We start from the raw sequence: 26,845 nt of genomic DNA on the forward strand, positions 1-26,845 counted from the left end.
ACAAAGAACAATACCGTACAACCTACCTGACAGTCTCGATAAAAATATTTAATCTGAATATAAACATTAGGAAACAATCAGGCAAATACAGAATAAGACACACTCTTTAAGACTACAGGCCAAAAGTTTTCAAAGAGAAGCCTCAGAAAAAGCAAAAATGGTGACGTGGATTGCTCTAGGTGCAGAGAAACCAATGAGATTTGCCTGCATTTTGTCTAGTTCCTTGATCAGAGAACAAAACAAAAAGCAATAAAAGACAATTTGGGGACCCACTGGGAAAGTGAGCGTGGACTGTGTATGTATTTTAAGTTAAATTATATAATTAGCATGTATTTCCTGTTCAACGGTGGTGTGGAGAACACCCTCATTTCTGAGGCAATTCACAGCACGGAAGAAGGACTTAGGGTGCTGGGTCTTGATTTTTGCAACCCACCTTCAACTGGTCCAGGAAAAATGTGAGGGCGGGAAGGCTGAGCAAATGTGCAAATGCGAACGAGTAGGGAGCCCAAACCAGAGGAGGAGGGCCCTGCCCGCTAAAGTCAGCGCCATGCGCTTACCTCCTTCAAGATCTGGAACCTTGTAAGAGCCTCTTCTTTGACACCTTTAATTTTATTCAAGGCACTTTCATGTCTGAAAAGCAGCTCTTCTCTCTCAGCCAGAAAACGTTCTCGCTTTTGAAGCTCTTCAGCAAATTGCTGTTGTGCTGCAGTTCCACACTGCATAGAAAGGGCAGAGTTTAGTGTTTTTCAGAAGCACACGTACCAGCGGTACAAGTGAGTCTCATTCATTGAGATGGCAGCTCAATCGAACGGCGTTTCGGATGCATGGGAACCAAGTGAGCGCAGATGCAGCAACAGCCAGACCGGCATGCAGGTAACCCTGTACTTTGCAGGATCCACCAGTGAGATTCCACTGCAAGGACTCGAGAGAATTTGGGGCGCAAGCAAGGTGAGCACCGCGGAGCTCCCCGCGCCCGCCGGGATGCCTGCCACCCCTCCCCTTCCCATCGCCTGGGATGCCCTCCAGCCACCTTCCCTGCCCCGATGCCAGCTGAGCTCCCCTGGAGAAAGCCTCATACCTGAAGAGGCACTCCCGTGCGGCCCAGAGATCCTCTCCCACCTCCCCGCATTCCCCACGGTGCCTATGCAAACCTTCTCCACCCTCCACCCCGAATCCATCACCTCCTCCAGCCTCTGTGCAGGCAGCCGGTCTCTGCCTTCACGGGGGAACAGAAGACAGCGCGAGGATGCAGCCTTACAAAGGGAGGCCGGCCTCCCACTGCCTCTGCCTCCTGGGGAGACTGCTGCCACTCAGTGCTCTATTATTTCCAACACTCCCATCGCATCAGAAATGAAATCTCTCTGGATCCCGCCCACTGGCCTCCCCTCCTCACAAACTTCTTTAAAATGTTGTCTACGTTTGCTGAGCCCTCTTGACATCCCAGTCACTCCTCGATGTACTGATACTTTCATCTGGCCTCAATCCACGTCCCCTCCCCTACTGAACCAGCTGCCCAATCACTGAACCCGCAGGTCCCGCTCCAGCCCTGGTTTCACGCATCGCACACTCTGGTCCCCTCCTTCCTCGCCTCCCTGACACCACCTCCTCCGGGTCCCCTTTCCCCGCCACGGGCTCTACTCCCTCCACTGCCCTTCAATTACTGCTGCTCCTCAAGACTGGGGATTAAGCTGCTTTCTTCCTCCATACTTTCTCTGCTTGGTTCCATCCACCCAGGGGCTAAAAGCACTGCGCACGCAACTCACTGTTTCCAAACTGCGGTGCTCGGCTCTTTCTCCCAAGCTCCAGACTCAAGTCCACACTGCCTACTAACATCTCCACCTGTGTGCTTTCAGGTGGCACAAAATACTCATGTCCAAAATTGAAATCAATTAGCCATCAGGGGAATGCAAATCAAAACCACGAGACAGCACTTCACATCCACTAGGATGGCTAGAATCAAAAAGACAGAGAAAAACTGGAACCCCTGTGCAGCACTGGTGGGATGTAAAATGGTGCAGTCGTTTTGGAAAACAGTTTGACAGGTCCTCAAAAAGTGAGACATGGGCTTCCCTGGTGGCGCATGGTTGAGAGTCCGCCTGCCGATGCAGGGGACGCGGGTCCGTGCCCCAGTCCGGGAGGATCCCACATGCCGCGGAGCGGCTGGGCCCGTGAGCCATGGCTGCTGAGCCTGTGCTCCGCAACGGGAGAGTCCACAACAGTGAGAGGCCCGCGTACCGCAAAAAAAAAAAAAAAAAATATATATATATATATATATATATGTGTGTGTATATATATATATATACACATATATTTCCAACTAGAAGAATTTCAAACAGAAATCGTCATTACATATACTTCTGCTTCCTTCTGTACTCCCACATAGTGGATGCTTGAGAAAGACGTGAATTACATCCTTTAGAGACAAAGAAGATAAAGGCCACTGTTCTGAATTCTGGTGAGAGCTGACAGGAGAACTTTTTACATATAGGTATTTAAAACAATGAATCTAGAACACCTACTTCAAAAAGCATACTTTACTAGCAAATTCTGTTTTATTTCTTCAGTAAGGATGGGATGGAAATAAACACTTAACTAACACAAAACGAAACAACTGTGTTCGTGTTTCCTCAATGTTCGGCGCTGACAACATCAACATTTCCGGACCCTCGGTTCGGCCTGAGGGCTCACCTGCAGTTTCTGGTGTATCTGGAGTAACTCATCGTAGATCTGGTTGACCTGACGTGGAAGCACACCCTGCTTGTTTGAGGCTCTGGACGCTGGGGAGCTGACACGTTTCAAAGGAGACTCACTAGCGTCACTGCAACGGTCAGTCCAGTTCCTTGAATCTGAGGCCAAATTAGTTGGTTCAGCAACTGCTAAGAAAATTAAACTTAAATTAAAAACTTAATTTATAGTTTTAAGTATCCTCATAGTATTGTTAAAAAGTTTCAAGGACTATATGCAGAGAGAAAGAATGATATAGCAAACAGTGAACATTTAGAAAATTTGGATGAAGGCCACACAGGAATTCTTTGTGGTCTTTTTGCAACTTCTCTGTAAATCTGAGATTACTCCAAAAATGAGTGCACGAAAGCACTTATGGATTAACTACCTAGGCCAAGAAATGGAAAGTTACCTCAGAAACTCCGGAGCACATTCCCTTCTCTCCCTTACACCAAATTAACCGCTAACCCCAATACAGTGCTCATCATTGTTTCACTTCTTTTTAATTTTTACTACTTATGTTTAAAAAATTATTTGTTTTGCCTGTCTTTAAACTTTATATAACGTCTGTAGTTAAATAATCATATAATTACACAACCTCTATAACCTCCCCCGTTAAATAACGCGTTCCTGTATTAACGATGGCGGCAGGTTCACCACCCTCCACTGCTTCACCTGTGCTGTGTTTTTTGCACACGGACACCTGAGCAGTGCTGCCTGCACAGAGGCCAGGCGGCCCTGCACCTGGCTCCTGGCGCCCACGGTGAGCACTCCCCTAGGGCACACGATCAGCAGCAACGCTGCAGGGTTGCCGGGTACACGTGCAGAGTCAACTGCATGGTGCCCAAAGCTAACCAGCTCCCCTGACAGCAGTGGAGGGCGAGGTCCTCCTGCTTAGCTCCTCGCCAGCACTGAGCTATCAGAACTCACGCTCTGCTAATCCTGAGCACAGTGGTTTTCCCTTGCATTGGCCTCCAGCTGGGGCAGCGCCCCGGCTTTAAGAAGGGCTCTCCCACAGTACTCCCCGTCTTGGACAGACTGGGGAGCCAAGACAAAAAGTAGGAACGTTTAAAAAGGAAAACGTCTCCCTTCCCTCACTCAGCAGACGCCCTTCAAGGGGAGACACACTTCGGGCTCCCGTCCCCCCAGCACCGGCCTGAAGACTCCTTAGTTCTGTCAGCCTTTACACACACTCAGCACTTGTTCAGTGGTCATCCGTGGGAAAATCCACCGCACAGCAGGAAACACAAGCCGGCAGTATTCTTCATGCTCCTCGCACACTGAGACGAATGATGAAGAGGACGGAGCAGCGAGTGTCCTGTGTGTGCGGGAGACACAGAGGCTCCCAGGGGCAGCTCGGTCCTGCAGCCAACAGGGGAGGGCACCACCCCAGCTGCCTCTTTCCCTGAAATCCTGGCAAAACTAGGATAGGCAGCCAGGTACACAGAGAGCAACTACTGGCTCAGGGCCAAAGGAAGCCAGACCTCAAGTGATCTGGACTATTTTCCTAAAATGTTTAAGGAATAGCCACCTACTACCATAATTTTACTCACTTCCTAACAAATACTGACATGAAAAAGAACTGAAGAAATTATAAAAATATTCAGTTGATTATTAAGCGCTTTTGATAAACTCTGAGAGTGTACAAATTCTACTGGAAAATCATGAAGTTTATTTTTTCTTCTCCTTTAGCTTAATGACAAGCGCAGTAACAAGCTCATGGCTTACAAAAATCCAGGACACAGAAATACAGACCCCTGAGAACCAGGGTTATTACTATGGGGTAAGCTTTATGTGCCCTACTCGACAGAGTTACTGTTTAAATGACTGTTCCAAAATGAGTATTTCTCTTACCTTTGTTTATCTGTTTAAAAGACTGCTTGTTTATTTCGGAGGTACTAACCCTATGATCATTCCCAATGAACTCTTCTTCTGTTTCCCGTTGTTTTAAATCTTGAAAAGAATCCAGTTCCTCATCTAGGCTTTAAAAAAAATTCTATCACAGCATTCTGGAAGATTTCTATAGCATTTAAAGCAGGTGAGACTGCTTTTCACATATTAACAGCGTAACAACTGTGAAAAACGTAACAAGTAAACATGTTTAAAAAAGCAAAAGGAAAAAATGTAAAGTACCGATCACTGATGCTGAAAACTCACTACAAAGATCCTTCTACACATTCAAACAGGCTCAACTGCAAACTGCACACCCTGTGGATGCTCCACACTCCTCCTCCTGACCCTGGATGCTGCTGTGCGGCAGATCTGACAGGCACTGCTTTCTCTAATTGTAACTAAGAGAAATAGTGTTGAAGGTGAGAAAACGGAACCCTGAAGTTCAATTAACTGACAGGTGACATAACCAGCAAAAGGTGAAGCAGAACTAGAATCCCAGGTATTCTCTCCAAAAAGATCATCTGAACGTTGACATTTCCAGACCAGTGCTGTTCAAAGAGAATATACTGCAAGTCACAAAAGATAATTTAAAATTTGGGGCAATTCCCTGGCAGTCCAGTGGTTAAGACTCTGTGCTCTCACTGTCAACAGCCCGGGGTTCAATCCCCAGTCGGGGAACTAAGATCTCGCAAGCCCCTCGGTGCCGCAAGAAGAAAAAACAAAATTCTAACAGCCACATTGAAAACATAAAAAGACATGAAATTTTAACAATATGCTATATTTAACCCAGTATATCTAAGACACTGTCATTTTAACATACAATCGAGATATATATATATATATATATTTTTTTTTTTTTGTGGTACGCGGGCCTCTCAGTGCTGTGGCCTCTCCCGTTGCGGAGCACAGGCTCCGGATGCGCAGGCTCAGCGGCCATGGCTCACGGGCCCAGCCGCTCCGCGGCATGTGGGATCTTCCCGGACCGGGGCACGAACCCGCGTCCCCTGCATCAGCAGGCGGACTCTCAACCACTGCGCCACAGGAGAAGCCCAATCAATATTTTAAAATAAGACATTTTACATTCTTTTATCCATCTTTAAAATCAGCTGTGTATTTTATACTCACAGCACATCTCAATTCAGACCAGCCCCATCTCAAGAATTCAACAGACACCTGCAGCCTGTGCTGGGCAGCTCTACGACTCCACCCTAGATCACAACTAGGGACTGTGGAAAAACTGTCCAATGTTAGAAATATTCACAGTCCACAAGCCTCAACTTGTAACTTGAAATTACACCCAGACTGCTTACCTTAAAGATGATAAAACCATCAGTTAAATATATGAAAATAATTTCCATGAATTCATAATTAACTTCCAGCAATTTTCTCTTTCCTTCCTCTATATTCGATCAACGCCATGTCCAAATCTTGACTCCAGATCAACTAGGTGACTTTGTGAGCGCCAAAGGAAACAGCAGTAACAGTAATGATGATAAACAGCGGTGCATCTGAGTGCTTCTCTACATACTGAACACTGTTCTAAGTCCTTTACATGGATTAATTCGTTTAATCAGAGAATGAAGCAATTCAAGCTCCAAAATATCGATCACGTTAACAGATACTTCAGGCACAACTTTCTTTTCTTCTCTCCACGATACCCCAACGTTTCATTTTGTATACATACATATCTTTATGGTTTAACGTTATTTCAAAATGTCTGCTCCCTCTCCATACCTAAGCACTTCCTTCTGCCACATATTTTTGGCATTAACAGTATTCAACTTAGAACTTTATTTCACCTTAGCTTCCATTGTTTTTACAGTGGTTTTATCCAGAGTAAAATCTCTTCTGCAAAACTGCTGACCCCTCACAGCCCAGCACCACATCATACATATACTGTAGGCATTGATACCAGCTCCCTGGGCTGACTTCTTCCATCTCTCTCTGCTACCTGGAACACAGTGCTCACCACACCAGGAGACACAACGACACTGACTGAGTTAATACTGCCGCCTAACAAACTTATACTCATTTTTACCCTAATTCCTTATTTAATTAAAAAAAACAGGGGGAGCTTCCCTGGTGGCGCAGTGGTTGGGAGTCCGCCCGCCGATGCATGGGACGCGGGTTCGTGCCCCAGTCCGGGAAGATCCCACATGCCGCGGAGCGGCTGGGCCCGTGAGCCATGGCCGCTGAGCCTGCGCGTCCGGAGCCTGTGCTCCGCAACGGGAGAGGCCGCAACCAAGAGCGAGAGGCCCGCGTACCACAAAAAAAAAAAAAGGGAGGTGGGGAGCAAGGTCTTCATTTGGGTCCTGGATGAAGAGCCATCTATCACACAGTGTAAGTAACTGCATTATGCCAGCAAACACGATGCTAGGTTTGTGCTTTTATCAAATTCTCAGTAACAATCACTCAGTTTCTCCAACCACTCAGCAGGCTCCTCTCAGAGAAGAGCAAACACACAGGCAGCCCCTGACCCTCCTTAGTTTCCCGAGATGCCCAGGGAGGCCCGAGCAGGACTCGGGCTACCTTGCCATCTGACGGTCCCACGCTTGAGGGCACCACGGGGGGATGCGGGGCCGCGCCTCCTCTCATCAGAGTAACATCTCAGCGACGGACCAGCTTCATCTCCACGTGAGCAGAAACCGAAGTCCTCTGTGAACAGGAAAGACGACTGCAGAGGCTGCTCACTAAGGTTAGATATCAACGACCTCATTCTCGACCCCGAAACGTAGGAGAACAAAGCTACGTACCGATTTCCTTCCTGTCTCCCTAATGCAGACTTCTAGAAAACAGGCATCAAGTCAGCTCTTCAAACAGCACTGACGTTCATCACCGCCCCCCACCCCCGCACGTGACGCCGTCAACGACGCGAGGAAGCAAGCAGAGCAGGTGCCTCTAACCCTGTTCTATGGGTCGGTACCTAAGGACCGCAGGCGGTAGGCGAACTCCCCGAACGTTCAGAATCCGCCCTCCTTCCACCTCGTCACGACATCCCGCCAGTGCCGAAACGTTCAACACTTTATTTCTCCCCTTTATGCACTTCAAGCATTAAACGCTGCGCAATAAACTACATCTCCTGCGGTGAAAAAAGGAGCGAGCGCCTCCCCAGCCGCGCGGACACCCGCCCCGCCGCCCTACCTGGGGTGCAGGGAGGCCGCCGTCGCCACTCCGCCACGTCCGGCCGCCGGCGCCCGGGCTGAAAGAGAGCGACGGAGCAGTGACCGGGGCGGGCCGGGCCGCCCGGCGCCCCCGCCCCGCACAACCGGTCTGATCCCGGGTCCCCAGCCCGGCGCAGCGCCCCCTCCCTGCCGCCCCGACACGCGCGCCGGGTCCGCGCACAGAGGCGGCCACCGCGGATCCACCAGGCCGGGCGCCCGCACCTTTCGGCTTGAAACCAGCTCGGACTCCCCGCTATGGGGCGGGACCGAGGCGGTTCCAACCCGCACGCAAGTCACAGCCGGGAACGCCTGCCACGCATCTACGCGCTGACGCGCACGGTCCCTCCCGCTCCCGATGCCCGCCGAAAGCACCCTCCTCACGAGTGCACGCACGCCGCCGCCGCCAGAGGCCCTGCCTCGCGCCCACGCTCCGACCCGCAGATCCGGCGACCCGCGGACTTGGCATGCGCCGACAGGCAGGGCAGGACCTCACCTCGGCGGGGCAGCCGCCCCATACGCCGTAGCGCCTTTTGAGGCGCTCCACCATCAGGTCCTGCCCGGGCGGCTTCACCACCCTCGGCTCCATGGCCGCGGCCGCCGTCGTCTCCCTGGCAACGGCGCGCGGCCGGGCGGGGCGGGCGCAGCGGATTTGCGCCGTGACGCACGGCGCGCCGCGCCGCCGACGTCTCCCCGACGAAAGCGCGGCCGCTGGCGCAGGTCCGTGCTCGCGGGCCGTGGGGGCGCGTTGCGGGCCGGTGCGCGGGTCTCTCCTGTTTTCCTTTCCTTCCCGAGGGTCGCGCCGAGGGGCAGCCCGCGCGGGTCCGTCTCATAAGCGCTCGAACCCATCGGAAGCAGCTGTGAGACACTAATCTTGGAGAAGTCGGTTTCGGCCAAAGCATCCGTTACCAAGCTTGTGAGTCCACAGTTGTAATCTTTAGGGCGCCTCCGAGTGCCTCCCGCAGCCTGGAATCCCTCGGGAAGCGCCCGGAAACCCGCATGCATCCACCCACCCACCCACTCCCCGCCCCCCGCATACACACACACGCAAACACCCCCACACTCGGAGGGTCGGGGCCGTCCGCCGCTCCCGGCACACGGACCCCACATGACCCTCGCACTACAGGCGGTCAGCAGGTGCTGTCCCAGGACTGCCTGTTTCCAAACCCCAAACGGCGCGACAGCCCCACTGCCTCACTACCCGAAATGAGGCGGCTCCGCTGGAAAGAACCCCGGAGGGCAGAAGGCACCGCCGGCAGTGGTTGGAATACGCAAAACGTGCTCTCCCGGGGTGCTCTGTGGTGCCACACGAGTAAGCTGATGAGAACGTGCCCCCTTTTTCTGTCGAACTTTTGACACTAGCCATTTCCAAGTAAGTTTTCAGTGTATACCCAACTGGAAAACAGTCCTCTCCTTGGGAGCTCTGGAAATTAGGTGGCAGTTTAAGTTTACGGATCTTTTATCTCCTTACTTTGGTTCCAGAATGAAAAAACAACTAGATGCACAAGTAATGAATATTTTAAATGTCATGGCTGTTAACAATTGTCACTTTATTTTTGCTACAAAATTCACCAGAAAAAGGTACTGCAACAATCTAGTATAAACCAAATCTTTAACCAAAGAACATGGTATAGATAGACCTTTTTAAAATACTCATACTTTATCACAATAACTGCAAGGAAAAATTCAAGTTCTATCAGAACCAAATGCAGTTTGAGGTAGTAGAAACAGATGACAGGTTTTTTAAAAAGTCTAAATACTCAACTTACTTAAAATGTAAAAATTAATTTAATACCTTGGGAAGAGCACAGGAAGCTACATAACATTTTAAGGAAAGAAGGTACTACTCTGTTAGCTATACAGGAGGTGCAAGAATTTATAGAAGAGCACTTTGGTTAAGTCTCTACCCTCTGGCTCTACCCACTCACAAGTGAATCTTTATTCATAAATGAGCACACCAATAGTGAAAATTACCAAATATATTCCAAATCTGAAATAAAAACTATCCAAGTCATGGTCCCTTTATCCAAACAGTAAGTATATCCATGCAGGAAGTCTAATATCTTAGAAGAAACTAAAATTGCATATATCATATTCCTTCAATAGTTTGAGAAGGTCTATTGCTTTTAACAAGATTAGTATTACTCCATTTTAATACAAATATGTCAGGAGTACATAAACACAAGTACACCTGAAATACACCAGTGTTTAAACTTTTATTTCACACCATGCAAGGTCAATTATAACACATTAAAAAGTGACAACAGCTATAAGCTGCAATTTTATATTTATACATTGGAAATGTCCATTTTCAAAAGCTGAACATAATTACCATGTTGTCATAACAGCTAGGCTTCAATTCAACTGTTTATACAGGTAAAATCTACTATGAAAAACAATGATTTTATATCTGTCCACATTCTGTGATAACAATTCTTCGACTAACAGACCCTTCAGGAGAACCAAAGGATTCAATCTTTTTCACAGTATCCATGCCATCTTTAACAAACCCAAATACTACATGCTTAAAGTCCAAATGCTCTGCTTTTTTCAGTGTTATGAAAAATTGAGAATTATTGGTATCCTGGCCTCGATTGGCCATGGATAGTAAGCCAGGACTGGTATGTTTCACATCAAAATTTTCATCTTCAAATTTATCTCCATAAATGGACCGTCCTCCTGTTCCATCGTGTTTGGTGATATCTCCCCCCTGAAAAAAGATTTCAATTAACAGGAATCCCAAATAAAATGTTACAAATGCATACAGAACTAACCACTAAAGGGTAGGTCCTCAACACCCAGCTTCTTTGAGAACGCAGTCTGAAAACTAAGAAACACCCACTTGTGAAAGAAGACAAACAATGAAAAGATCTTTTTCCCACCCTTGATTTCCAGCAGGTTCAAGGCATTAAAAATACGAACCGTTTTAGGCTGAAAGTTCTTGTGGGGACAGAAGCTGGGGCTGTGGAAATGCTAAAGAAGTCTAAAGAAAATCGTAAGTAAGGAGAAACACCCAAATTCCCCAAGTTGGTGTGCTGCACTTTTTCTAGACACCCATTGTGATGTACACTTAAGACTTACTTGGCAAACAAAATTTGGAATCACTCTGTGAAAAATGGAGTTCTTGAAACCAAAGCCCTTCTCTCCAGTGCACAGTGCTCTGAAGTTCTCAGCAGTTTGAGGAACAATGTTTGAAAATAATTCCATGGTTATACGTCCCAGAGGCTCATCATCTGCGCAAACATCAAAAAACACCACAGGATTTGTCTCCTTTGCTCTCGGTGATACCTGTTCTTCCTGGGGTTTCAATAAATTCTGTTGACATTCTTCAAATTTTTTCTTAAAACCATCAGCCATTTCTTTAGTTTTAAATCTCACTGCAAGCTGTTCCACTTTGGCTTCTCCATCTATTAAACAACAAACAACACAGTGACCTTTGTGTTATAATAACTGTTATAAATTGTTTTATGTATTTGTTATCAATTTTAGAAAAATCCCCAAACCGGAAAGTAGCATTTGAGTGTAGAGCTCACCAGCATAATCTGAGGCAGTCCAAACTAAAGCATTGTTGGAAACATTCAAGGGTTTCAGTTCCATTGTTTTGGTGATGACGTGGTTTGCACACACTTTGAGCACCTGGTCTCTTCTCATCAGGACCCGGTAGTAATTCTTCATCGTGTGCCAGAGGATCTTCATGTCTCCAACCCCACGCTCCTTCCACTGACTGGCCTCTCGATCCCACCTGTAAAGTTTGGCTCTCTCTTTAAATAAAATTTCTTCATCTTCTTCTCCAGATTTTACTTCTACCTGTGACAGGACATGAAATTATCTCTAAGATGCTGCTTATAAAATATTCCATAACAAATTCCAAGATCCAAATTCCTTAAGACACTGGCATGAACAGAATCTGAAAACAGTTAACATCCTAGGGTTACAAATACATCTGATTTGGATGAGGCAGGAAAAATCTGTCATTACACATTTTCCCCTTATGTAACATTCTTCCTCATTTTGGAAACTAAATACATTTTTTTACAAGAGAGGTTTCAAAAAAATGCTTGTTCTTAAATATTATCTACTGATTGAGGTTGAAACTGATAAAAGTAATTTGCCTAAAACAACATTCTTGTCCAGAAAAAGTACAATTTACTTTTTATTGAAAGAACTGTGGCAAATATGAGATTAGATGTTGGTTGGGTTTTTTTCTTTTGCCCCTAGAATTACGTTACTGAAAACAAACATGCAAAAATTAAGTTCTTCCCAAGGATTTCATATAGAATTTACCAAATAACATTTGTATGTAAATTTCTTTAAAAAGACTATTTGAGGGCTTCCCTGGCGGTGCAGTGGTTGAGAGTCCGCCTGCCGATGCAGGGGACATGGGTTCGTGCCCCGGTCCAGGAGGATCCCACATGCTGCAGAGCAGCTGGGCCCGTAAGCCGTGGCCGCTGAGCCTGCGTGTCCGGAGCCTGTGCTCCGCAACGGGAGAGGCCACAGCAGTGAGAGGCCCGCATACCGCAAAAAAAAAAAAAAAAAAGACTATTTGAACTTAAAGGCTGAACTTCTAATAAAGAGCTTCCATTTGAAATGGTCAGTGTTCTGAAAGAAATGCAAACAAGGCCAAGCCCTACAAATCAAGCCCATGTCAAGTTTTAAACTTAAAATGTGAAGTTATTAGTAAGGTTTTCACTCTTTAATATTTACCTCTGGTAATGACACTATTGGTTCAAAATGGATATCTTCATTATGAACTACCTCTTCATCACTACCATCTTCATCTTCGCCAACTTTACTGGTTGACTGTGCTCCGAACACAGCTGCTCCAGTGTTTGCCCACTGGAAATTTTTATCTGATGAATAAATTAGGATACTTAAACAGTGGTATCTATTTTAATAAGCTCTTAATCCCAATTCGATTACTTTATGAACGAATCTAATTTCCAATGATGTAACATACTTCTAATAAAAATGTTTAAACTTGTACTATTCTGGCAGATTAAACTCATGTGGTGAGTACACAGGACTTTTAGTAACATTTATGTCTAGATATACAGATAGGGTCTAGGATCATCTGAGCCTTAGGTCTTCATGATACTGAACTACAGAAGAACTTTCAGTAATGAAGCAGGTTCTTAATTAAAAGTACATACTTTGAAACTCTGAAAACCCAGCTCAGCTCCAAAGGTAGTTCATTTCATAAAACATTCTATCACATGAAAAATATAACTTTTGAACCTAAAAATGTTCTCAAAGAAGCCAAATCTGCTACTTCCATATTAGCCGAAGCAGACTAAACATGTTTATAACTTCTCTACCTCAACTTCCTCCTAAGGTAACTAGAGCTGGAGCTTAAACTTCTTGGCCAGGTGGCACTGCAGCCTTGGGAGAAGCTGACCCCCACTGTCTTCAAGCAATACTAGGCTTAACTTAGTTAAGGGGTGAAAAGGCTCCCCACTCCCACGCAGAGGAACAAAGACTTTTACTCCCCCTCACAGGGAGAAGGTGAAAACTAAAAGCTTCTTCATCCGCATCTCGAATGTGAGGACCCAGCCTGCTAATACATTCCCCACTATCTTAGAGGAAAGAAACCTCTCAACTCTTCATCACTTGCTGACAAAATCACTGCTCTCTAAACCTACATCTGATGCAAAAACTCAGGAGAAGGCAAAAATGTCACGGATCAGTTGAAAACAGCACCCTGAAGAAAGAACAAAATTAGTGTCTAAAGCAGCAACTCCTAAGTGAGGTTTAATGGGGAGAAAAAAACAGGAAAAAAGAAAAAAATTATTAAGAAGATACAGCAAAAGAATGCTCTGAAACAAGAAGAGCACAATCTCAGGTTGTGTGGGGGGCTTCCTGAGAACAGTAACCACAGATCTACATGATACACAGGCGTAGGGCTCAAAAATAACTGGCTCAGGAACTCCCAAGCAGAAAAAAATTTTAAATTACCCCAATACCCTGAGAGGTATGGCAGAAAGTCTCAAAATTCCTCTGAAGCAATGGTTCTTAACACTGGGTGCATATTAAAATCACACCAACAGCTTCTGTAAAATACCAGTGCCTGGGCCGCAGGCCCAGAGAGCCCAACATAACTATCAGGTGTTTCTTTTTTCTTTAAAAAGCTCCCAAGAAATTCTAATATGAAGCCAAGAGTTGAAAACCACTGTTCTAAAGGGACAGGAGAAAGAACTTATACAGTAAGAGTATAAAGATGTGCACATCAGTAATATCAACTTAACAACAACTGTGTTCTAGATAGTAGTACCTAGGAAGCTTCCACTCTGAGTCCGGGTTTAATGAAAACATTACAGAATCTCAAGGAAATAAGATAAAACGTCAAATCACGGACAAAGGGGAGCAGCAGATAAACATGTGTTCCTTGTGTTCTCTTAGCTTCCATATGAAATATTACACAAAAGACAGGGAGTGACTGACAGACCTGCCTGTGAAGAGGACTTTCAGGAGAAGACAGGAAAAAAAAGGAACAAAAGAAAACATGAAACAAAAATAAAATGAACAGATGAAGAAAAAGTAATCACCACAGAAATAACACATAACAGAAGAGGAGGAAAGGATTAAAAAAAGAAGACTCCTCGTAGCTTAAAACCAACCAAAACAAAAAGTTTAAGATCAAAAAGGTCCACACAATGCCAGAAATAAGTTTAAAAAACAAAAAAACATTCTGGTGAAACTGATTACCTTAAAAAAAAAAATTAAATCCCACAAGCTCTTAATCAAAGAAGGCAAGATGAAATTCTAAAATATTAAAAAAACTTATTATAGTAGTGTGAAAATTCCCCATGAAAAGCTATGAAATTGATTCCAGGGGAATTTAGTTTCAAAATGCTATTCTGTGCTTACTAGCACAATCTAAATTAAATAAAGCAGGCATTTAACACGCAAGAAAACCAATGATAATTTAAAGGAAAGTAATGACAAAATCTGAAGACAAATAAAAAACATAAACAAAAGAACTGATAAAACCAAAAGCTACTTCTTTGAAAAGACAAAGCACAAATTCCTGTGAGATCTAAGAACAAAACAAGAAATGTAGTTTAAAAAAGAGCTTGGTAAATAATCTCATGGAAAAAGGAGTGAACGTCAGCAAATACTACTCAGGGCGAGCCTCCCACGTGGCATGAGTCTTGCCTACCTCACACTTCATTGTACAGTACTGATGGAGTACTTTGAAAAAGGTATACCAAGTATCAAGCAACCTAACACATCAATTTTTATTTGGCTTTTTATTTGTGGATAATTATACCCACTATACACTGTTGTATCTGTTGACCTATGACCCTGTGACTTCAGGCTACTTATTAATAAAAATAAAGCAACCTGACATCAGTGAAGCTACGAATTCCAACATAACGTAGCATCTGAAGGTAATTTCTAAAAGTTTCATATGTGTTTCCATAAATGACAGGAACTGTTCTGTTTTTTTTTTTTGCTGATTGGCTAAACCCAGTGTTAGTGAAACAAGTAAAAATATGTGAGAGGGAATTCTGAATTAGATTATCATGTAAGTATGTATCTTCAACAAAATTTATTCGACAATTCAAGCATCTTGTTCAGTTTAGGTGGTGCTATAATCAGATACATGTAAGCTACCTTAAGAATGAGAAAATATGCTAATTTTTTCAAGCTTCTGAAACAAGGAAAAGGATTATTTTCTACAAATGATACCCAAATGGACCAAAAATAGAAAAAAATCACTGGAAAAGGTGGGAAAGCTCACCAGTTATAAATGAGCACAACCCTTATATTAAAAAGCACAATCAAGGATATTGCAAAAATAAAAAACTGCAAAATCATCTCCTTAAAAATTACTGATGCACATATCTTGAAATATTAGTAAATCAAAAGTATAACTAAAAGAACAATGTGCCAATCCCAAGGTTATTCCAAAACTGGAGTGACGGTTCTGCATTTCAGGATGGGGAAGGCTAGCACCATGAGTTACAATGAATGACGAGAAAATTCTTATGGTTATATTAATAATAGCAAAAATAACAATAAAACAGAAGCCCTTCCTTTATTACAACACTAGACAGCTGGAGTGCAGGGCTGGGGAAACAAATGGCCAGGTGAGTGACAAAGGGCTTGCTCCCCCCAGGTGTGCATATTTCTGTAATACAATCATTAAAACCGCTCCTCCTGATCTTACCTTTGGACCCAAAAGCAAAATCCCCAGAATTACTGGAAGCCAAGTCTGCAAATGACAGCCCTGTGCTACTTCCAAATCCAAATGAAACTGTTTTGCTTTCCACTGGCAAAAGGAAAAGAGCAATTTAATATTTCATTTAATACATGTTGAACATCAAAGCTTTACTCAGGACCCAAAGAGAATGGGGGTAGGACCTGCTGTACTACTGAGAGGTATGGGGTGGGATGGGGTGTGGAACATTTATAATCTGGTTATCTCTCTGAAGAAAACTTATAAAAGACATCCAAGTTCTGAGCTTCTTCATTGTTATTACGTTTTCAGGTACTATTCTCAATGCAGAATATACCAAGAGCATACCCAAAATCATTTTTTAAAAATGAGATGTAGATCTATACTAAATCAGATAGAGAGCTATACAGTTTCTGCTTTACACAATCTAATATAATCTAAAACATTCATTCAAAGGCAGGATTTCAGGAAATATCTAAAGATTTTTTGTATTCTCAATTGTAAAAAATAAGCTCATAAAAGCGAAATATTTCATGCCCCTTTATAAATCTCAAATTTTGTTTTAAGAAAGGGAGTTTCTGGATTTGCATTTAAAAGTCTATCGTCTCAAAATCACAGGTGTACCTTATGTAGTAATGCATGCCTAGAAGGTTTTTATAAACATGTATCAAATTGTACCTTGGCTTGTAGAATCTGCATCATTTTCCTTTCTAGTACATAAATCCACAGGTTTATCGACAGCTTCAGAAGAAAAAGGTGGTGAACTAATACATTTGGTAGTAAACTCTGGTTCTTCAGATTTACACAAAAATGGTAGAGTCACTTTACTGCCATCCGTACACACACTGTCAGCCGTGCTAGTTATGCCCTCATTCTGGGATTTCTGCAAAGAGGAAGTAACAAATAACTATGACATTAAGTACTGATTGACAAAAAGGATCATATACCCTATTTTAAAAGAAACCGAGGACTTGGAGTTCTGGACAAAATGGAGTAAGCACACTTTTCTCTCTCCCACTCCACCTTTCATCCTACCTCTCCCAGCACCTACAGCTGGATTGGACTGAAACAGATAAAGCGACTAGAAGAAGCCTCTGAAAAGTGGATGAAAGCAGAAGGATTAAAAATCTCAAGACATGGGACTTCCCTGGTGGCGCAGTGGTTAAGAATCCACCTGCCAATGCAGGGGACACGGGTTCGAGCCCTGGTCTGGGAAGATCCCATGTGCCACGGAGCAACTAAGCCCATGCACCACAACTACTGAGCCTGTGCTCTGGAGCCTGTGAGACACAACTGCTGAGCCCACATGCCACAACTACTGAGCCCACATGCCACAACTACTGAAGCCCTAGCGCCTAGAGCCTGTGCTCCGCAACAAGAGAAGCCACCGCAATGAGAAGCCTGCGTACCACAAGGAAGAGTAGCCCCTGCTCACTGCAACTAGAGAAAGCCCGTGCGCAGCAATAAAGACCCAACACAGCCAAAAAATATATATATATATATATGTATATATTTATATATGGCCCACTGGTGAGGAGCAATGGCTGAGATGTAGGTGGCAGCCAGGCCTGGTGATGAGACCACGGACAACTTGGCCTCCACGGGCCAGCCCGTCGGGGTCCCCGCACCACAGCCGGAACCCAAGGAGGTGCTGGCCTGAGCCATGTGCCCCCGTGCACACTGCTGGGGCGTGGGGGCACCTCCAGGCCACATGGCCCATCATCCACAGCTGCCTGCCCCCAGCCAATAAGGGCAGTCCCTGCCTCCTGGACACAACCTCCTCCCAAGCCCCTGCGGCAACCATGGGTTCTGGAAATGGACGAGGTAGTGCCTGGGCCCCTTTCCTGACCTGCTTCCTACCTGCCTACAGCGGGTGTCACAACAAGAAAGTACTAAACCTGGAGGAAGAGGGTTTCTGGCCAGAACTGCTGGATGGTGGCAAGAGATTTGAGATTTTTCTCTGACTGTCCCCCAGTTTTACAGAAAAAGAAAGCCCCTCACTATGGTAGATGGTCCCCAGGTGTAAAGACTACTGGAGAGACAGGCAAAGTGACCATCTGAAATTCTGGCCTTACCAAATTCACTTTCAATCAAGACACCACAAACTTCCCCCTTCCTAAGAGCCATCTCATTAGAAGATGTATTTATAGTAAACTTCTGTTTTTTACTTAGGAAAAAGAGAAAGAAAAAAGAACAAAAAAGACTCTCAAGACCTGAGAGGTAATCTTGGTGAGAACCCTGCGGGAAATTTTTCCTGCCCCCACCCACTACCCCACATCCCAGGCAGGGTACCAGAGCTGTCCAAAACTGCAGCTGCCGACGGCACAGATGGAAAAGGGTCCAAGAAAAGTCAACTCTCCTTGGCCGAGGGTGGGGAATGTCATGAAATGATCCGTGTGCTGAATGATCAGAAAAACTTTGAAAAGCTCTTCTAACAATGTTCAAAAAAAGGACAAATACTCTTAAGACAAATGAAAAGATAGGTGTCAGGCAAAAAAATATAAAGCACAAAAGAAAATCAAATGGGACTTCACAACTTAAAAATACAATAACAGAAATAAAAATATTTACAGAATGCTCCATCCAACTGCAGCAGTATACATGTTCCTCTCAAGCACGCATGAACATTTATGAAGAAAGACCACATTCTAGGCCATAAAACAAACTTCAGCAAGTTCAAAAGAACAGAAACCATACAAAGTATATTCTCAGTCCATAGTGGAATTAAACTAGAAATCACTAACAGAAATATAGCTGAAAAAAAATCTCCAAATATCTGGAGATTAAACAACACATTTTTAATACACATGTCAAAGTCTCTGGACACATTAAAAATACTATGAACTAAATAGAAGTGAAACTACAGCTTACCAAAATTTGTGGAATGCCAACAAAAGCAAGGAAGGGGAACTTTGTAGCACTAAATGCATATATTAAAAAGATCTAAAATCGATAAACTTTCACCTTAAAAATCTAGAGAAAAAAGACCAGTATAAATGGAAGGCACAAAGAACTAAAGAAATAATGAAAAGCAGAGCAGAAATCAATAAAACAGAGAAAAATTAACAAGATAAAAAATGGATTCTTTGAAAAGGTCAATAAAATTTGATAAACCTCTAGTCAAGCTCACCAAGAAAACAAAATAGATGACATAAATGACTAATATCAGAAATGAAACAGGAGCTATCAACACTGATCCATGGACATTAAACGGGTAATAAATTTCAATGAACTTCACAAACACTGTTATGCCCACAAATTTGATAATGTAGAGGAAATGGACCAACCAATTCCTCAAAAGACACAACCTACCAAAACTGACATAAGAAATAGATAATATGAATGGGCCTATATTTATTAAAGAAAATGTACCATCAATTAATGTCCTTCCAAAAAAAAATAATGATAGTAAGTACCAGGCCCAGATGGTTTCAGTAGTAAATTCTATCAAACATTTAAGAAAGAAATATTACCAATTCCTACACTGTGTTCCAGGAAACAGAAGCAGAGGGAACACTCCCTAACAAAGTACGTGAAGCAAAAACTGATAGGAGAAAAACAAACATGCTCAGCAACACTCCTCTCAATAATCAATAGAACGAGCAGAAAAAAATTAGCAAGGATAGACTGGACTTGTACAACACAGTATCAACTGATTCGATCTATTTAGAAACCTGTTTTCCCTGCAGAAACAATAACGAATGAACTGTGGTACGCCCTCACAAGGGAATACCACCCAGTGACAGAAAGAAACACACTAACACTACACACAGTAACTGGGCCAAATCTCAAAGGCATTATGCTTTTGAGCATAATGAGTGAGTGTAAAAAGCTAGTATCAAAGGTTACACAAAGTATGATTCCATTCATGCGAGTCTGGGAAAGGCAAAAACGTAGAAACAGAAAACAGATCAGCAGTTACCAGAGGTTCCGAGCGGGGGAGGATCTGAACCGAAAGGGACAGTAGGAAGGAATTCTTTGGGCTGTTGGAACGGTTCTGTACACTGCCTGCCTGTGGTGGGGATTACAAGAATCCAGGCATGTGTAAGAACTCACAGAAAATACACACACAGGGAAAAGTGAATTTTCCTTATGTAAAATTTAAAAATTAATACAAATGAAAAAATCATTATGATTTTTAATGACTGAAGCCCAAGAAAACAGTCCATTCTGTTCGTGTCAAATGATTTAGGCTAACACAGCAGTATTATTCATAATAGCCAAGAAGAAGAAACAACCCAAATGACCATCAACAGATGAAGGGGTAAACAAAATGTGGTATGTTCATACACTGAAATATTATTCGGCCATAAAAGGAACGAAATACAGATAAATGCTACAATGTGGATATACCTCAAAAACTTACTAAGTAAAAGAAGACAGACACAAAGGACCACACATTATTATTTGTTTATATGAAATGTCAGAATAGGCAAATCTACAAAGTACATCATTGGTTATTCCAGGCCTAGAGAAGACAGGTGGAAATGGGGAAGGGTGGTGACTGCTAAAGGTTAACAGGGCTTCTTTTTGGGATGATGAAAATGTTCTAAAACTGACTGTGGTAAATATACGAAAACCAACTGAGTTGTACATTTTAAAATGGGTGAATCATATCACAATTAACGTTACCCAAAAAATGTAGGCTAGATTACTTGGGAGAGGGGAGTGCGTAATCCAGCGCCTAATACATTCGCCACCTAAGAGTCCATGAATGAACAACTCTTGTAGACAAATCAAATACCGTATCCCCAATGCTGAGCACAGTGCCAGCTCACACTAAGCACTTACACATACAGTACACTTAGGTGTTTTATGCAAGGGATGCCTATCTGAAGATCTCGCATAGTCCAAGATGAATCTGAGTGTAAAACAGGAAGGGTGCATCCTAAGAGGATGTATATCTACACCCATTACACAGCACATTTCAGCTTTAATGGCTGTTAGTTCTCTGTTTCGTCTCTGTGTATTAAAGGGTGCTCTCCAAAATTACAATTCATCTTGGCAATTTTTTTTCAACCCTTATAATGACTTATCATGTTTAATTTCTGTACCAAAGGTATTTCTGAACAGCTCTTAGGACCGCTATTTAATGAACATTATGAGAGTGTTACAGGATATTTTACAAAAAGATTTTAAGTTATAACAATGATAACACAATAGTCACTCAAATAAGCCATTTCAACGCCTATAAACAGCACAGTTCACAAAAAACTGACAGAAGGTACCAAGTCCTGTGTGCACCACAGGTGGGAAAAGAATAAACAATGTACAATTCAGTCGGTGCATCAGCATAGAGATTATTTTTCAGTGTTCTAAGTTTTGAAAAACATAAATTTTAAATAAATAATTATTTTTAAGTTTTGCACACAAAAGAGTGAGGCCAAATTTAAAATGCATTGTTTCAATTTGCATAACCCAACTTTACATTATGACTGTCCTGTATTTGCTGAATGAAAGACTGGATGCTAAAGCCTCCAGCAGGGAATTCCCTGGTGGTGCAGTGGTTAAGAATCTGCCTGCCAATGCAGGGGACAAGGGTTCGAGCCCTGGTCCGGGAAGATCCCACATGCTGCGGAGCAACTAAGCCCGTGCACCACAACTACGGAGCCTGTGCGCCCAGGGCCCAGGCTCCACAATGAGAAGCCACCGCAATGAGAAGCCCGCGCACCGCAATGAAGAGTAGCCCCCGCTCGCTGAAACTAGAGAAAGCCCGTGCGCAGCAATAAAGACCAAACGCAGCCAAAAAAATTTTTTTAATAAATATTTAAATAAATAAAGCCTCCAGCAGCAGCAATTAGAGAAGATGATTAAGAAATACTGCATATTGTGTACTTCCACTGAGTCCAGGGAAACTGCTGAGGGATTTAAAATATACTTCAGATTTAGTATAGCAAGGCCGCTGATGGAAAAACTTCAGATAGGGCTTCCACAAATCTATTTGGTTATAAAAAAGGAAGTAATGTCTTTACATTAGCTGATGGCCACTAGCTATACGTGCACCGATGAATAAGCTGAAGCCTGTGGAACAGGCGGCATATCCTAGGTGGACAGCTAAAAAAGCAGGCCACCTAGACTCCTCAGAGTCAGACAGACAGTAAAGGGTAGTAAGTCTCCTACAGACTCAGGCCACGTGTTGGGCCACGTTTCTCTCTACCCACGTATCCTTTAAATAAAACACTGCATTCGTAACTAACTCCAGGACTCTGTTTCATTTTAACCATCTTTCCAACAATTTTTAATAAACAGTATTTCTTGAGAGGCAAGGAACCATTCTGAATATGTCAAAATTAAGACTGTAAACAATTACAAGACAGGGACCTTGTCTTCTAGTTTCTGTGGAATACAAATTAAGACACCAAGGTGTTGATAGCTACTAAAATGACTACACCTGAGCTAAGAAAGTAACCAAATCACAAAGTTATTGGCAAAGCAAGGTATACAGGTCAGGGGAACTAAGTTTCAAATGCTGCTATTTCCTATCCACCCTGCCCACTCCACAATCAGTTAACTTGCACAGAAAATGAACTACTTAACACCGTTCTTTGCAGGGCGTAGACCTTCTTAGGGACATCTGCACCGCCATGCTGCTGCCCTGACTCCCCAAGCCCAGCACACGCACCGGTTGCAGGGGTGCCTCCGGTCCTCCGGGCAGAACACGAGTCCTCCTCCTCTGGCCAGAGCTGCCTGAAGTGTCCGACCGCTTGCCAGACACACCCCATTATTACCACGTGGTGAGGACCCTCTAGCTTATCGCGTCAACAGAGGCAACTGGGCCAGAAGGAGCACACAGAGACGGTCTTACTTGAGCTTCCTGAACTTTGTGAAGCTCCGATTGAAAGTCTTCCCCACTTCCATTGTCCTCATCAGTGTCACTGCAGACTCCACAAAAAAATGTAGGTGGAAGCTTTAACGTATCTGCTTTTGCCTTTTCTTCAACTGTTGGTTTCTTTTCCCAAACAATAATACATTCTTTCTCATTATCTGAAAATCCCATACAACACAAGGAAAAGCAAGTTAAGACGAAAGTAGATGAAGTCCAACTACTCCACAAACAATGGCCCTCAGTGTCATCTACAGATTATAGACCCAAATAACAAGACCTTGGATGCTGATGGAGAACCACCACCACCGGGAGCACAATGTTTTTCACTTCACGTTATTTTTAAATATTTAAAGTCACCAAGGCAAAACTGGTAATTACAGAGGTGACCAGATTGCAAGATCGCTTTTAAACAGAAAATTTTTAAAAAACATTGTAACTAGTAATTTTACTGTTACATACCTGTTAGATTTTCTTCTAACGGTCTACGTTTTTCTGAGTCATCCAAATACAGTTTTCCATTAAGCTTCTTGACAGCTGTGTCGAAATCTTCATCTTAAAGTATAATTTGATTAAATAAAAGAACTTCCAGTAAATTTCAGGAGATTTTCCAGCCAGGAATCTAGGAAAATTATCTCCAACTTCACACTTTCCCTTACTCCCCACATCCAAATAGCAACCAATTTTGCCTATTCCACACCCCGAACGCCTTGTCTGAGCTGCTCTGGCATTCTGGCTGCCCCCTCCCATCTCCACTTCCCACAACCCAGTCCTCCACACCACTGCCCAACTGTCCTGCTGAGATTATTCTGAGCATGTAACTCCCCTGCTTGAAAACTTGGACAGGGCCCACAGAGCTTTCCCCAATAAGACCCTGTCTCTGCCTCACAGTTCCCCCACCCCTCTGAGACCCCAGGGAAATGAGAATTGCTTTCAGTCCCCTCAAAATGCCTGCCCTGTTCACGGCAGCCACCCAGGGAATGCTAATAAATGAATGCAGCTCTTTCAGTCGTGACGTCCACTGACTGCTCACACATACATTTAGGCTCAATACCGGCCTGCAGGGCAGCAGGGGTGGGCTCCAGGAAGCAGGCTGAAAGCAATTTCATCACCCCACTCACTACGAGGACCGTGAGCAGAACGCTTTAAAGCAACAGGAGACTTACCGTCCTCCTCCTCTTCGCTGACGTAGTCTGGCCTGTTCTTGTAACAGAAGAAAGTGGGAGGAAGCTGAAGTTTGCTTGCAAGAGCTTTTTGCTCAGGGGTCGGGGTCAGCTCATACACAATGAGAACATCGTCATCTGAGGGAAGATCTTCAGGCTTTTTCTTCTCTTCCACTGTAAGACAAATCAAAAAAATTGATAAAGACAAGGTGTTAAGTAATTAATTAATGTCAATATTCTAACTGAAAATAAAAATCATGGAACTTAATCAGCATGCTGATAAAAACACACATACTTTGATTTGGACACAGCTCATAATAACCATGAATTAGAATTAGAAGCCCGAGGTAATGTTCTATCAAAAACCCTTAGAGGACACAGAATCTACTTAATAACCAAAAAAAAAAAAAAATCCTGCTTTTACTTACTGATCATTGAAAAAACTACTATTAACAGCTATAAATGAAAAAGGTATTTAAAAAGTGCAGCCACAATCATACTTGGAATACTAAATGGTTTAGCAAAATATCCATACATTTGCGATAACTGAAACATTAAAGAAGTCATAAGCAAAGATTAGTATAAATACAAAACTAAAGCAAAGCCAACTCGATGAGACCCTACAAGGAAAGTTAACAATTGCCAAGGATGGCGGGTGATTAGAATTACATCCAATTTTCTGTATTTCCAAGCATGATAATAGATAAAATTAAATTAAACCCGTTATCCTCTGGGTAAATAATCCTGTAGGAACCTAAGACAATTTCTATTAGCTGAAAGACCAAAATCAACAAAAAGGCAAAAGATGGAGAGAAAAGGAACTCTTCGTACAATATGTTCTGGTCTATAAAGAAGGATTTCTGGCTAAAGGAACTGACAAGAGTAAACAAACCATGAAGCATGCTCTGTACCAACTGGCACTGTCCAATATAGCCGCCTGACCACACTTGGCTATGAAGCACCTGCAGTGCAAGCAGTCCAAAGTGAGATGTGCTGCAGGTGTAAAAATACACACTGGGTTTTGAAGATTGATAAGAACAAAAAACAAACCAAAAAAACCCCACCAAAAACAAGGGGGAAAATATCTCATTATTAATTTTTTATACTGATTAGAAGTTGAAATCGTATTTTGGACATAATACGTTAAGCTGAAAAGAGTAATAAAATTAATTTCATCTGTTTCTCTTTTTAGTTTTAAATGTGACTACTAGAAGCTTTTTGATTACACACAGGTTGCATTTTATTTCTACTGGATGATGCTGATCCAGAGAACAGCCCTTTTGCAATACTGAACTTGACTTTCACCCTCCTTTGTTACAAAAACATAGCATTAATTCCTAGCCAAGGACCACAAAAAGACACTGTGAGATAGAGATTCTTGTTTATCAGACAGCCTCAAGTCTTCATCTCTACAGTCCTTTGAAACCATGACATTCTCAGACTTGAAACAGAACAGGACTCTTTGTCCTGCAGCAGTATTTTGGTAAATTTGCTCTCAGACCAAGGACTCTTCACCTAGGGCCCACAGAGTCTGTGTACAAGTATGTACCCTTTATAGAAAAAAGTCCACACTATTCACATAATTTTTCAAAGAATGAATCCTTAAGAATAAAGGCTAAGAGCTGCTGTAGCCAGTAGTATGACTGGTGTACTTTAAAACTGAGGGTCCCAGAACTCACAGGTTGTCATGTGGTCATTGTAGTTGTTTGACAACTTGTAACACAGCTGTGTTGCTCAAGATACATTATTAAACCCTAACAGTGAGTTTTCCTCTCCACAACCTGCTCCTGACCGTCTCTAACAGAGCCAGCTGCCAAGTACTCCATTACAGCACCAACGCTTTCTCCCACAAGTGGTCTGTACTACACCGGGAACACACCAGGATATAATGGTAGCTCTTATACGTGGGGCCTACTTTCAGACACAGCATCTTCCATGTCCAAAAAGAAAGCGCTAAAAGAAACACTCGGTTCCCTGTGGTACACACGCTGCTGCCATCACGTTTGGACACTGGCAGACGATAAAGGTTAGGTAGCATACAGGTCTTCATTAATCACAGTTGAAAACAGCATCTGATGTGCAAAACAGAGAAAGGGAAAGACCACACGGATCTACCTCAAAACAACGTTGTAGTAAAGCAATTATACCCCAATAAAGATGTTAAAAAAAAACACAAAACAACGCTGTACAACATGTGAGAAAACATGACATCCAAGTACACGAGAGCAGCATTAAGGGGTCACGCCAGCATTCTGTCACATGCATGCTGCAGTGTTAAGCCCTTAACTGCACACAGCCAGTTACTCTGCTGAGGACCAGCAGCTGCTGAAAGACCGATGTCCTCTCACACTGCCAGTGCCAGCTCTGTACCTTTATTCTCAGGCTGGGAGGAAGGAGTGCTGCTCCAAAATGCCATTGGATTAGATTTAAAAAGGCTAAAATTAAATCCTAGAAAATAAAGAGTATTTCATTTTTGAATATATGGAGAATCAAAATGAATATAATTTTAAAATATAAAAGCCAGAGTCCATCCATTTACACCAATGTGGCCGTCTCACGTACCCATTTATCCCGAGGGCTTCATTCTTTGCTCATTTAACAAGTGGTGGCAAGATTGCCTTACATAAAATGTGAACATCTCAGTACCATGCTCTCTGAGTGACAAGAACATAAGGATAATAACCTGAAGAACGAACCTGCTCATGATTCATGCTCAAGGCCCTAAGCTGGACCCAGTCCTGAGCTGAGTCCTTGTGCTCTGCTCGGACAGATGCATCTCCCAGGAACCAACATCTCCTAAACAACTTACACACAAGCTCTCTGCTGCTGTTTGAACATTTGAACACTCACCAGTGAACTGCTTTAGGGAGGAAAAAATTCTGCACAAGTATTTTTTGGCTGTTCA

At 43.3% G+C, this 26,845-nt stretch overlaps 2 protein-coding genes and 1 long non-coding RNA gene across 16 annotated transcripts in view; 1 reads left to right on the top strand and 2 right to left on the bottom strand.

Moving 5' to 3' along the window:
- CCDC138 (coiled-coil domain containing 138) overlaps window positions 1-8,632 on the bottom strand; it is a 48,936-nt gene extending 40,304 nt beyond the window's left edge. The window contains exons 1-6 of one of the 12 annotated variants that reach the window (XM_060169462.1): window positions 8,272-8,632; window positions 7,759-7,816; window positions 7,147-7,307; window positions 4,579-4,701; window positions 2,689-2,873; window positions 558-716 (exon numbers count right to left, since the gene is read on the bottom strand). In XM_060169462.1, coding sequence (XP_060025445.1) covers window positions 558-716; window positions 2,689-2,873; window positions 4,579-4,701; window positions 7,147-7,307; window positions 7,759-7,816; window positions 8,272-8,608 — 1,023 coding nt within the window. In that variant the 5' untranslated portion in view covers window positions 8,609-8,632. Of the gene's footprint in view, window positions 1-557; window positions 717-2,688; window positions 2,877-4,578; window positions 4,707-7,146; window positions 7,308-7,758; window positions 7,817-8,000; window positions 8,061-8,271 lie in introns of those variants that run through there. The other 11 variants (XM_060169474.1, XM_060169465.1, XM_060169471.1 and 8 more) reach the window with 11 other exon arrangements.
- LOC132531585 (uncharacterized) lies at window positions 8,211-11,553 on the top strand. Of its 2 annotated transcripts, none has more exons than XR_009544140.1 (3): window positions 8,211-8,691; window positions 10,671-10,770; window positions 11,265-11,553. It is a non-coding gene; the product is annotated as an uncharacterized LOC132531585 (long non-coding RNA). The 2 variants fall into 2 exon arrangements; XR_009544141.1 differs by having other exon boundaries at window positions 10,674-10,770.
- The window catches only part of RGPD4 (RANBP2 like and GRIP domain containing 4), a 54,098-nt gene continuing 36,797 nt past the window's right edge, over window positions 9,545-26,845 (bottom strand). The window contains exons 21-30 of one of the 2 annotated variants that reach the window (XM_060169458.1): window positions 26,311-26,388; window positions 23,944-24,114; window positions 23,240-23,332; window positions 22,760-22,938; window positions 16,633-16,837; window positions 15,946-16,047; window positions 12,480-12,625; window positions 11,309-11,582; window positions 10,857-11,182; window positions 9,545-10,485 (exon numbers count right to left, since the gene is read on the bottom strand). In XM_060169458.1, coding sequence (XP_060025441.1) covers window positions 10,180-10,485; window positions 10,857-11,182; window positions 11,309-11,582; window positions 12,480-12,625; window positions 15,946-16,047; window positions 16,633-16,837; window positions 22,760-22,938; window positions 23,240-23,332; window positions 23,944-24,114; window positions 26,311-26,388 — 1,880 coding nt within the window. In that variant the 3' untranslated portion in view covers window positions 9,545-10,179. The remainder of the gene's footprint in view (window positions 10,486-10,856; window positions 11,183-11,308; window positions 11,583-12,479; window positions 12,626-15,945; window positions 16,048-16,632; window positions 16,838-22,759; window positions 22,939-23,239; window positions 23,333-23,943; window positions 24,115-26,310; window positions 26,389-26,845) is intronic. The other variant, XM_060169460.1, reaches the window with a different exon arrangement.

Source organism: Lagenorhynchus albirostris, chromosome 13 (genome assembly GCF_949774975.1).
Source record: "Lagenorhynchus albirostris chromosome 13, mLagAlb1.1, whole genome shotgun sequence".
Taxonomy (NCBI): Eukaryota; Metazoa; Chordata; class Mammalia; order Artiodactyla; family Delphinidae; genus Lagenorhynchus; species Lagenorhynchus albirostris.